Raw genomic sequence first — 12,703 nt, 5'->3', positions numbered from 1 at the left:
AAGCAGCACCAGAGTTAGAGATTTTTGGGACTCTGAAGCTATAACAGCTGATGAAATAACCAAGAGAGAATAATAACCCAAGAGAAGAAAGCAAAGAACAACACCTTGGGAATCATGAGGCAAGAGGAAGAAAAGACAAGATGACAAGAAAGAAAAGTTGCCAAGGCAAAAGATAAGTACTAGGTGAATGCAATGTTAGGAAAACTAAGGGAAAATAGTTTCAAGAAGGAATGGGATTAAATTATCTCAGAATGACTAGGGGTACCTGGGTTGAAAATAGTACACTAAAGAAAAAAAAGTTTATGGAGAATAGCTTTTCACTCCAAGCATTTAGAGCATTTATTTTTACCTGAAGCAACCTAAATGTTTGTTTCCCCTGAGCTGTAAAGTTAAAAGTGCAAACATCAAACTCTCTTGGGGTTCTCCGTGTACATATCCAGTGTCAGAAACCACAGGGCACTCATAAGGGAAATCACGCAGCTCTCTGACTGCACAGACAGAGCCATTCCCAACAGCAGAAAGAAAACAAAGTCAGGATAAATAAAATCTAATCTGGGTTATACCTGAAATAGGACCCAACTGTGCCATTTTCCCTAGCCATGGGAGAGGTTCTGGGCCAGGCTCAAAGAGAGACATCATGAGGTTTGATTTCTTCTTGCTGTCAGCTTGGGAGTAGAGCATTCCGTGCCATTCAGGACTAGATGGAGAGAAGATGGAAGATCAGAAGAACATCAAGCCTGGGACTGTCAAGTAAAATAACTCTAGCCTGTGTTTTTCTCTTGAGAGACATGGTTTTCAGCTTTGAAATTAGGTGCATTACTTTTACTAAAGTCAAATCCTAAACCTAAAAATGCATACTGATGTCCCCTAATACTACCATTCCTTGGGGACAGGTATTATTATTCAATTATGTAGATATGGAAATCAAAAGCAGTCTTAAAAGAGAAAAAAAAAAAATCACAAGGGCAGCAAGTAGCTGCAGGGGTGGTGAGGAGTAAGGGCTGACACCTATAGGTCTCTTCAGCCGCCTCCAAACCATTCACAGCAGTACCACAGAGAGAAGCCCTTCTAACAAAGGGCACAAAGCCATCACCCAGCTCTGCTCCCACTTCTCAAAGGGCCCCAGGTGATTCGCCTACTCAGAGACAGTACCAGTAGCCTGAGTACCAAGAAATATAGCAAACTGATACCTAATAAGAACTGCATTCTTCTTTCTGGATCAGCTAATTTTAACTCAAGCAGAAAAGGAGCCATGCTTCCTCTGAGCATTCCTAACTTCTTGATTTTCTCTACCAGTCAATCCCAGGTGATGGCCAGAAGATGACCTCTTCTTCTCTGACAACAGGTATTATAGAAAGGGAAGCAGAGAGTTTTTCAGATTTTGAGACTACAGCGAAAAGTGAAAGCTAGAAGGGCTTTCCTCATAGGGAAGGAATACAGCAGAGTGGTTACGAGCATGGGCTATGGAGTGACAACACATGGATAAGATCCTGGCTCTTTCATTTACTAGCTGTGTGACCTTGAACAAGTACCATGACTTGCTCTCTAAGCCTCAGTTTCCTCATCTAAGGAATGGGGATAATACTGATACCTCCTGTATAGTGAGGTATATAAAGTGCCTAGAGAAGTACCTGGCACATGGTAAAATGTTCAATGTTATCAGCATCTTTTTTCATTTAGTTTTACCTCCTCATTTTATTTATCAGTATGGAGGAGTCTATACTGAGTGCATACTGCATAAGATCCTATAACAAGTTAGCAGCATTACTTAAACTGACCCCAGTTTTCCTAGATAGGATGGAAAAGAGGAAAACTGAGAAAAGATATAATATAAAGGCAATATAATTAAAAGACTCACTCTGTACTTATTCTAGGGGATGCTTTAAAGAGTAGTGTAAAAGGTGATAGTAGGTGGGAAGGATATGGCAGAAAGAGAAAAAAAGTGTCGAGGTTCTTTCTATTCTTTCTTTCAGAAAAGTCTGGGGAATACTTCACTGTAAATTGATTCTCCCTTTCACTCAACCAAAGGTAAAAAAGTTTCTTACCCTAATTGAACTATCGCCACCATTCCTTCCACTTTTAGGCTGCCATGGAGCAGGACACAAAAGTTGGGTATTTTGCCTGCAATCTGATTGGCTGAATTTTCATCTTCGTTGTCATCAGTTATACCAGTACCCACCTCATCACCTTCTACGAAAAGAAGAGAAAACCAGCCAGACTAAGATTAGCTACAAAAACTCCAAACTCCAGTAGTATTCTTGGCTGTTTCTAGCCTTGGAAGGAAAGTATACAGAATTATAAAGGAATATTATAACAAGTAAGAAAAACTCATATTCTGGTTTTCCTATGTCCAAATAAAAAATCAGTTTTCACATGTTAGATGAATTCCATTTATATGAAACATCCAGAATAGGCAAATCTATACAGATAGGATATCAGTAGTTACCTGAGGCTGAGAGAGATGGAAGGTAATGGGTTGACAGCTAAAAGGTTTCTTTTTGAGGTAGTGAAAATTCTAAAATTCTGATTCGAAAATTGTGGTTATGGTTGCATAACTTTGTAAATACACTAAAAACTACTGAATTGTACACTTTAAATGGGTGAAATGTATGGTATATGAATTATATTTCAGTGAAGCTGCTACACAAAAAATCAGCTTTCCATAGTTTCTACTGGAACACTAAGCTAGAGGCTCTCTGGGGGTTTCAGGCACCATCGAAACAGAAACAGAGATTCAGAGATGTCAAGAGTGTTCTGAACTGACAGCCTTCAGGCAGCACGTGGATGGGATACCCCAAAGAACAGTGACTATTCCATATGTTTCTTGACTCGCTTCTCCAACTCCAGGTTCTCTCATACACCCTGCTGACGAATGAATCTTCCTCCAATTAACTTCCTTCTGGAACTATCTGTGTACTCAAGCTGATTCAAAGACTTTCTAATTCAATAGAAAGATCTTCCTGGTTTAGTTTGACATTCAACAGCCCTTACAACACGGCTCCATTTTGCCTTCTCATACTTTTCTTTCCACTGTTTTCCTATACAAACTCTTTGTTTTGCCCGCTTTCTTTCTTGGCAATTTATATGGGCACGCAGAATTCCCAGGACCTTAGGAATAAGGTAAACTCAGTTGTTATCAATATCAATAACAATAACAGTAAGGTAAAGTATAAACAAAAGGATCATAATCAGCCATCTGTGAGAACATATCAAAGATTCTGTCTATGAATATGTGATGGAGGGTTATGGAATACCTAGCACTCCAACTGAGATAACCATGAGTAAACGGAATGTGGTCATAACTCAGTGAGTGGAAACCTGATTGTATATACTTCTTGGAGAAAGCTGGTGAATATAAAGGAGACAGTCAGCCTAAAACAGAGAAAAGAGAAGTTTAAAGTGCTAGAGACTAACATTCTCCAGAGAGATGCTGAATGTAGGAGATATGACTTTATAGTTGCTGGAGAAATACATTCTGCAGTAATGAGGCCTCACAAGGACCTGGATTCATTCACTCATTCAACAGTATTTACTGAGTATCTACTATGTGCTAGGCACCAGTAGAGAACAGGTGTGGTTTCTCCCCTTATAAAGCTGTATTCCACATTTATCAGGCAACCTTCTGAGAACTACTTTGGTTTCCCCAGCATGCTCCCACAGGGAAAGGCAGAGCCCAGGATGAGGGACTAAGCATTGTCATCTCTAAAGAGAATTTCCACTGTAAATTAACGAAGCAGTACACAATAAATATGTGTCAAAATGCTTTCCATAGTTATAAAGCAGCAGAATTAGTTTTTTAATATATCAGGCAACATATTTTTTAAAAACCCAATCCAGTAACTACTCCTTTCCCCCAAATTCTGCAAAATGGGCTATTCTACTATCTAACATTTAAGAATAACTTTAGATAATAACATACTTCATATGTATCACTGGAATAGGAAGAGAACTCACCTTTGTTAAGTGCTATAGGTAGGACCAGATGTCTAGACAGAACTGGGGGACTTGAAATATCAGCTATATCAATAAATCCCACTATTTCCAAATCTGAAAAGAAGGAATCAACATAGAATTAACTTATAACAAACAATAAATGCTGGAGACGGTGTGGAGAAAAGGGAACCGTCCTACACTGTTGGTGGGAATGTATCAATAAACTGGTACAGCCACTATAGAGAACAGTATGGAGGTACCTTAAAAAACTAAAAACTAGGGCTTCCCTGGTGGCGCAGTGTTTGAGAGTCCGCCTGCCAATGCGGGGGACACGGGTTCGAGCCCTGGTCTGGGAAGATCCCACATGCCGCGGAGCAACTGGGCCCGTGAGCCACAATTGCTGAGCCTGCGCGTCTGGAGCCTGTGCTCCGCAACGGGAGAGGCCGCGATAGTGAGAGGCCCGCGCACCGCGATGAAGAGTGGCCCCCGCTTGCCGCAACTGGAGAAAGCCCTCGCTCAGAAACGAAGACCCAACACAGCCATAAATAAAAAAAAAAAAAAAAAAAAAAAACCAAAAAAAACCTAAAAACTGAGCTACCATATGACCCAGCAATCCCACTCCTGGGCATATATCCGGAGAAACCTGTAATTCACAAGGATGCATGCACCCCGATGTTCACTGCAGCACTATTTACAATAGCCAGGACATGGAAGCTACCTAAATGTCCATCTACAGAGGAATGGATAAAGAAGATGTGGCACATATATACAGTGGAATATTACTCAGCCATAAAAGGAACGAAATAATGCCATTTGCAGTGACATGGATGGACCTAGAGATTGTCATACAGAGTAAAGTAAGTCAGAAAGAGAAAGACAAATATCGTAAAATATCGCTCATATGTGGAATCTAGAAAAATGGTACAGTACTTCCCTGGTGGTACAGTGGTTAAGAATCCACCTGTCAATGCAGGGGACATGGGTTTGATCCCTGGTCTGGGAAGATCCCACACGCCCCGGAGCAACTAAGCCCATGCACCGCAACTACTGAAGCCCCCATGCCTAGAGCCTGTGCTCTGAAATAAGAGAAGCCACTGCAATGAGAAGCCCACGCACCGCAACGAAGAGTAGCCCCCGCTCGCTGCAAGTAGAGAAAGCACATGCCCAGCAACGAAGACCCAATGTAGCCAAAAAAAGAAAAAAAAAAGAAAAGAAAAATGGTACAGATGAACTTACCTGCAAAGCAGAAACAGAGACACAGATGTAGAAAACAAACTTATGGTTATCAAGGGGGGTAGGGGGAATGGGATAAATTGGGAGATTGGGATTCACATATATACACTACTGTATATAAAATAGTTAACTAATGAGAACCTACTGTATAGCACAGGGAACTCTACTCAATGCTCTGTGGTGACCTAAATGGGAAGGAAATCTAAAAAAGAGTGGATATATGTATATGTATAACTGATTCACTTTGCTGTACAGCAGAAACTAACACAACATTGTAAAGCAACTATACTCCAATAAAAATTAATTAAAAACAAAGAATTAATTCGTGTTATGGGAAAGTACATTATTTTCTATGTACTAGATTTCATAAACACAAGGTTTAGATCGGGAATTCAAATATGATGACTAGGAAGGTTATTAGAAGTTTCTCTGAATGACTCTAATACTTTGCATTTTAAGTAACTAAGAAAATAAGGACAACGGTCTTTTATTTAAGGGACTTAAGTTATACGACAAATCAGCTAGACTATTTTTATGAGGTTAGGTCCCCAGCCAAGGCAAAAGCTTAATGGTTAAGTCTCTCTGAATAGTCAGGATGTTCAGGTCACCAGGGGGCGTTGTAGTCAAATACTTCCACAACAACTGCAAGCAGCTACACTTGGAGGGTAAGGCTTTTGCATTAAAACTGTTTCCCTGAGAAAGAAATACATACTCTACAAAACCAAGGTAGCGGTCTACATATGACAATGGTTTCTTTGCTTTATAGAAGCTGTATTAAAGACCAAAAGTATTTGTTGAAAATCTAAAATAAGTTAAAAAAAAAAAAGTTGTAACCCAAAGTACTTTCTGGAAGTTTTTTCTGATTGTATAAGTAGTATAAAAACTTAGAAAACACTAAAAACTGTAAAGAAGAAAAATAAAGTCACTCATCATTCCTCATCAAAGGAAACCGCTATTAATATTTTACTGAATTGCTTTTTAGTCTTTCTTCTAGGCATATACACACTCGTATTCTCAAAACAATGTTTTAAAAAATCAGGATCATGGTGAGTATACCACACTTCTTATACATCAGGAAATCTGCTTCTCTGGAGTTTTGCTATCATTACCTTCTTTGGCTGAGTAATGAATGAATCAGCATAAGCAGTTATATATTTTTCACCTGAGTAGAAAAAGGCCTACGTTTTAGTGGTTTAAATATAACCTATAACAAAAATCTTGGACTAGAAGTTTTTATAAGTTAGTCCATTAAATAAAAGACAATTATCCTTATTTTCTTAGTTACTTAAAATGCAAAGTATTAGAGTCATTCAGAGAACTTTCAATAACCTTCCTAGTTATCATATTTGAATTCCCCACCTAAACACTGCATTTGTGAAATCTAGTACATAGAAAGTAATGTACCTCTGGGAAGAAAAGATCTATTCGAAGTTACTCATCCAAAAAGGGTGGGAGGGAAGTAAGTGGAATCTAACTGGTTTGAAGGCAACAAAACATTTGGCACACTGCTGTCTAGTCACAATGAAAGAGATGGATGACCTACTTCCAGACAGCCAGGAGCAGAAAATAAAGGCACAGAAAACAAAAAAGCCTGTGCACAGCCCTTCACTCGAAAACTCCTTAAAATCTACACACCCAAGAATGAAACGAATTTCCAGCTGTACTTAATTTTAATCATTTTTTCAAATTTTCATTATACCTTTTATTATTAATTAATTAATTAATTAATTTTTGGCTGCGTTGGGTCTTTGCTGCTGCGCGCGGGCTTTCTCTAGTTGCGGTGAGCGGGCTTCTCACTGCGATGGCTTCTCGTTGCGGAGCATGGGCTCTAGACGTGCGGGCTTCAGTAGTTGTGGCACGCGGGCTCAGTAGTTGTGGCTCACGGGCTCCAGAGCGCAGGCAGTAGTTGTGGCGCACGGGCTTGGTTGCTCCGCAGCATGTGGGATCTTCCCAGACCAGGGCTCAAACCTGTGTCCCCTGCACTGGCAGGCGGATTCTTAACCACTGCGCCACCAGGGAAGTCCAATTTTAATCATTTGTTGATTGAACAATTACCTAGTGAACATCTACTAAGCATCAGACACTACGCCAGGCACTGAGGGTGCAATGGTGACTCAAACAGTGATGGTTCAACATATACCCACCACTCAAGGAGTCCACCTGCCAATATGAGACAACTCTCTTCTCTACTACCCCTTGTTACTTTTGATTCTTGGCTTTGCCAATTTAACCTAAGCATAGCACTGGCAACATGGTAGAAGCCATAACACACTGCTTTCTTTTAGTCATAATACAAGCTGCAGGATTAGAGGGGTACAGTATATCAGAGCCGAGACCTGAGAGACCATCATTTCTCCTAGAGATTCCACTCACCTAGCCAATAAGAACTAGAGGAAGTGACTTGTCCAGGGTCACAGAGGAAGAGTCACACAGCCACGTGTAAAAGCTAGATCTTCATATATGACCTTAATGATGATGCTAAAGTCTTACTATCTCTATTAAAAACTACCTCAAGGATTTCAACGCTAGTGAATCTGGCCCTGGTTTCCAACTCTAGTAATTTGTGGTTATAATCATCTAGGAATAGAGATTAACTCAGGACCTCACCATGGAAGACCACTAATCTGCCACCCCTTAGGCAATGCATCCTCCCATCCAAAGTATACTGACATTTCTTTTCAACCCTCCTGGAGAGAGGAGAGTAAAAGTCCGAAGTTAGAAGAAAGTAGGGATAACAGAATAACTAAGAAGGAAGTATAAAAAAAAGTTACCTGTGTTAATGACTTTAGGGATAGGATCGATTTCCTCGTCTACAACAAAAGGTTCTGGCCTGGGGAAGACTTGCACATCAGCAGTTAGGTGGCCACACTTGAGAACGGCATGGAAAGGTGTATATGCCAGATCTATCAGTTTTCTAGAATATGATGATTATTTGTTACAGAAAGAGTAATATGATACGTATAATTTTTTTCAAGTAATCTTTTTAAGATGTCAAGTTTGTTTTCCCTTCAAGTTGATTCCAAAGCTATGATCTGACCATTTGTGAAAGAGAACAAAATCTGATATTTTTGGTGAGGAAATTTCAGTTCTGAAAAGCCCAAAAGCAAGTTAATCTTTGAAATTGCTGTCATCGTAAGGAAGTCAATACCTATAGACATTATAGATTTAGTCATGCTTAATTTAAAAGGGAGTCAACACTTAAAAATCACTACTGCCTATCACTTTATCTGAAAAATGTGCAACTTGGGGAAAATGAAATGACACAATTAGAAACAGTAAAATAGATATTATTGTCTGACATCAAATTATAATGCTGGATTGTAAGAAGGCAAAAAAGCTCAAAGTATATACTCACCCAAACATAGACTGTACATTTTTCAAGCACAGGGGGCCATCAATAGTAAAAATCTGCCCTTCACCGTTGTTTAAATCTATAAGACGTTCAAGGCAATCCAAGGAATCAGTGCTCTGAAGCTACAAAGCAAAACAGATGACTCTTTTAAAGTGGCATAAAATGCCAGATTGTTATCAGTACACTAAGGTCACAAAATGAAGATGATTTTTTTTAACAATGTGAGAAGGAAAATAACTAACAATTTTGACTCAAGGTTACCAAAGAGGAATGTTATATAAAATTATACCAGTAGAGCTATTTCACTCCAAGTAGTTTTGCAAAGATTCAGAGGTGACCACAGTTGGTATTCACATAGCACCTTCCCTTCCAAGTGTTTCTAACATCTTTTGGTAAGAACCATCATTATCTACATTTTAAAGATAGAAAAACTGAGGTGAAGAAAAGTTAAATAACTTTCCAAAATAAATGGGAAAACCAGGAGATAGAGTTTAATAAAACATACATCAGAGTAATGTTACTTAACAACAACAACAAAAAATCAAAGCACACTTCTGTCAACATTTCTGGTGTGATGGACATAAGAATTCCTAAGTGAAGGAAACATCTAACACCAAAAAGAACATTCTGACTCTGTAGCATCTGAAGAATCTTTGTGGGAAGTAGGATGGATAACAACTCCAGCTATGTTTCCTGAGATGTGGCAACACTCTACTTTCAGAGAGCATTTGAGACATAGAGTCTTTTGAAATATAATCAGTAATTAGTCTCAGTTGAAACAATGGAGTTCAATGTTATAGTACAGGCATGCCTCATTTATTGAGTTTCACAGATATTGCCTTTTTTTAAAACAAATTAAAGGTCTGTGGCAAACCTGTGTCAAGCAATTTTATTGGCACAATTTTTCCAACAGGATTTACTCACTTTGTCTGTGTGTCACATTTTGGTAATTCTCGCAATATTTCAAACCCTCCGCCAGCAAAAAGATTACAATTTGTTGAAGGCTCAGATGATGGTTAGCATTCTTTGGCAATAAACTATTTTTAAAATAAGGTATGTACATTGTTTTTTTTAGACAATGCTATTGCACTCTTAACAGACAACAGTATAGTACAAACAAAACTTTTATATGCACTGGGAAAACAAGAAATTAATGTGACTTGCTTTATTGTGATCCCCGCTTTATTGTGGTGGTCTGGAATGGAACCTGCAATATCTCCGAGACATGCCTGTATATGTAATGTAATATTAATGGAATATACTAAAAAATATATTCCATTTTTGAGTCCTAAAATGGATCTAATCAAACTAAAAAGAACTTAGTAAAAAGCATTACCTCCTCCAGATTTGCCATGCACATGATGTATAACTTAGATGGGAAAGGAAAAGGTAGTGGGAACCTGTTGCTCTCACTGCGTTGGCTGTGAGTAGCTAGGGAGTGCCGCAGTGACCCTCTACCAATGCCAAGACAGCCATCTGTCACCAGGACAACCTGTTAGCAAAAAGTGAGAGGAGTTTTGTACATGAAATAACATATTTATTTAAAGCAGTCTCATTTGGCAATGTTTTCATTTCTCCCTAATTGCATTTACACTGAAAAATGTACCTCTGCAGGAATACAAGCAAAGATGTGAATAAATCTCAACAACATTTGTCAAGTGAAAGATGACAGACATATTATATTGATACGATTTTACACATATATGTTAAGTTCAGACCACATAAAACAAAACAAAGATAAATCAAATAGTGGTTGTGGGGTGATACTGAGTAGAAAGGGGCATGAGAAAACTCTGTAGGGTAATGGAAATGTTCTATATCTTAACTAGAGGAGTGGTTACATAGGTATATACATTTGTGAAAACTCAGTAAACTGTATACTTAAGATCTATGCATTTTACTGTATTTTATCTTATTAAACCTTTAAAAAAAGCACCTACCTATCAACACTTAAAAAAAAGACAAAACCATTCATAACCAATTCTTACTTAATTGTATTAAAACTAGACCCCTATCTCTTAGAGAAGGAGTTGGCACCTAAGACAATGGTGTCAAAAATGGCATAAGGGGTACTTCCCTGGTGGTCTAGCGGTAAAGAATCTGCCTTCCAATGCAGGGGACACGGGTTTGATCCCTGGTTGGGGAACTAAGATCCCACATGCCCTGGGGCAACTAAGCTCACGTGCCCTGAGGCCTGCGCACCACAAAGAGAGAGAGAAAACTAGCACGCCACAACTAGAGAGAGGCCCGCGTGCTGCAACAAAAAGATCCCGCATGCTGCAACTAAGACCTGAAGCAGCGGGGAAAAAAAAAAAAAGAAAAAAAGAAAAAAAATGGCATAAGGACCTATTTTACGTGTGTCCCTAGGAAGTACCAGCACAGAAGTCTGAAGACTGAACCTTGACACTTTATTTTCAAAGATGACAAACTTTACCTACCCCTGGTCAACTAAAATGACAACTGCATTAAATATGTATTTATAAAAGCCATTTAACCAGACATGGACAAGACCTTTAAAATGCATTCTTAATCAACCTATAATTTTTAAAAGCCTTCAAAACATACCAACAATAGAATTAGTTACAAATCATTTTCCTTTTCCTCACTGTTTAAAGCAATCCTTGGGAAGTCCTGGGTGGACATCCCAAGCAATCCAGGGGAGGATTGTTTTTGTTCTCCCTAGCCTAGCCTAGTAACTTGACAATAACAGACCAGTAAGGCGGTATTAGGTGGTTGCACCATGTGAAGTGCCAAGACTGGCACTTACTTCTAAAGCCCAAGAATGCTTAATAGAGGTCCCTTGGAGAGATGTCATCTTTTAGGAAGACAGTCAAGGCAAATCCCTCTTCTAGGTACCAACAATTGCTACATAATGATTTACTTCTGCCACTAGCTTTTTCAGATGCTGTGTGATAATGAAGTATTTCTTGTAATGTCAAAATGAGACAGACTTTACTCAGATAATGAAAACATAGTCCAGCTCTTTAAAAATTTGGTTAAAAATATTCCACATTAAAACAAATCTGTTTGATAGTAACTGATTATAAAAACAATCACTAATAACGTCCACCGTGTTTTGGACCTGGTTCACCCCAAAACTCACCAAGCAAGTCTAAGTGGATCCAGGCCCAGCTCCTTCCCCTCAGGGTACAGTATATCTCAAATTCAGATTCCTCCTTTTTGCAAAGGAAGAAAAAAATATTAAAAGGCAGAAGTCTGCATGGTGCATAAGGTCTGGCTCTTACGTGTTTTCTGAGTTTCTTCTCTAAAACCACTGAAGAAGTAGCAAATGAAACTGTGCTACCTGCTAGCTTCCAGTTCAGAAGATACTGACAACAAAACTTCACTTATTCATTATATTGCTAGGAAATTAGACAGTCTGTATGCATGGTTTTACCAAATAAATAGTGTTTATGAAGCAAGGTGCCAAAGGTTTTTATTTCTGAAAGGAAATTGATCAAAAGGTATTTACTGGCTTTTTTAGCAAGTGTCCACTAAAGTGATCTGGTTTTTAACCTTTTAGTAGTAGCTCAGGGTCTTCACTAACCCATGAGTTCATACTGTATAAAACAACTCAACTGCCTGAGTAAGAAAAAACAAAAAAGCTTAAAAAAAAAAAAAGAGCTGGGTTTATTGAGATATAATTCATATGCAAGAAAATTCACCCTTTTTAGTATATAGTTAGTTCTATGAGTTCCGACAAATGCATTCAGTAATGTAACCACTTCTACTATCAAGATACAGACCAGTTCCATCACTTCTCATATTCCCTCATGTTTTACTTGGGTCAGCCCCTAACCTTTCCTCACCCCAAGGCAGCCACAATCTTATATTTATTTAAAAAACAAATATCGGTGATGCTGCTGACACTAATGAGGAGTCCCGTGTTTGACCCTATAATAAAAAATCATATACTATGGCCCACTGCCTGTTTCTGTAAATAAAGTTTTACTGGAACAGAGCCATGCCCATTTATTTACTTATTATCTATGACTGCTTTCGTGCTATGACAACAGAGTTGAGGAGTTGCCACAGACACCTGCAAAGCCTAAAATACGGAAAAAGTTTGCTGATTCCTGTTGCAGACTATTATGATTTTCCTTTTAGCAACTGTTCTGTTTTCTCCTTTAAAATATGCTACCACTTCTCAAAGCACCTGTTTATAGCAAACTTCCAATTGCTACA

At 38.6% G+C, this 12,703-nt stretch overlaps 1 protein-coding gene across 5 annotated transcripts in view; it reads right to left on the bottom strand.

Annotated features, from left to right (window-relative positions):
• INTS14 (integrator complex subunit 14) overlaps positions 1 to 12,703 on the bottom strand; it is a 34,146-nt gene that overhangs the window by 14,712 nt on the left and 6,731 nt on the right. For 4 of the 5 annotated variants that reach the window (XM_059912990.1, XM_059912989.1, XM_059912988.1 and 1 more), the window contains 6 exons: positions 9,855 to 10,010; positions 8,522 to 8,640; positions 7,938 to 8,080; positions 3,955 to 4,047; positions 2,046 to 2,190; positions 564 to 697 (listed from right to left, as the gene is read on the bottom strand). In XM_059912990.1, the coding sequence (XP_059768973.1) occupies positions 564 to 697; positions 2,046 to 2,190; positions 3,955 to 4,047; positions 7,938 to 8,080; positions 8,522 to 8,640; positions 9,855 to 10,010 (790 nt within the window). The remainder of the gene's footprint in view (positions 1 to 563; positions 698 to 2,045; positions 2,191 to 3,954; positions 4,048 to 7,937; positions 8,081 to 8,521; positions 8,641 to 9,854; positions 10,011 to 12,703) is intronic. The other variant, XM_059912992.1, reaches the window with a different exon arrangement.

Source organism: Balaenoptera ricei, chromosome 2 (genome assembly GCF_028023285.1).
Source record: "Balaenoptera ricei isolate mBalRic1 chromosome 2, mBalRic1.hap2, whole genome shotgun sequence".
NCBI lineage: Eukaryota > Metazoa > Chordata > Mammalia > Artiodactyla > Balaenopteridae > Balaenoptera > Balaenoptera ricei.
Note: the sequence above shows the minus strand (reverse complement) of the source record. Positions and strands in the feature narration are given on the sequence as shown.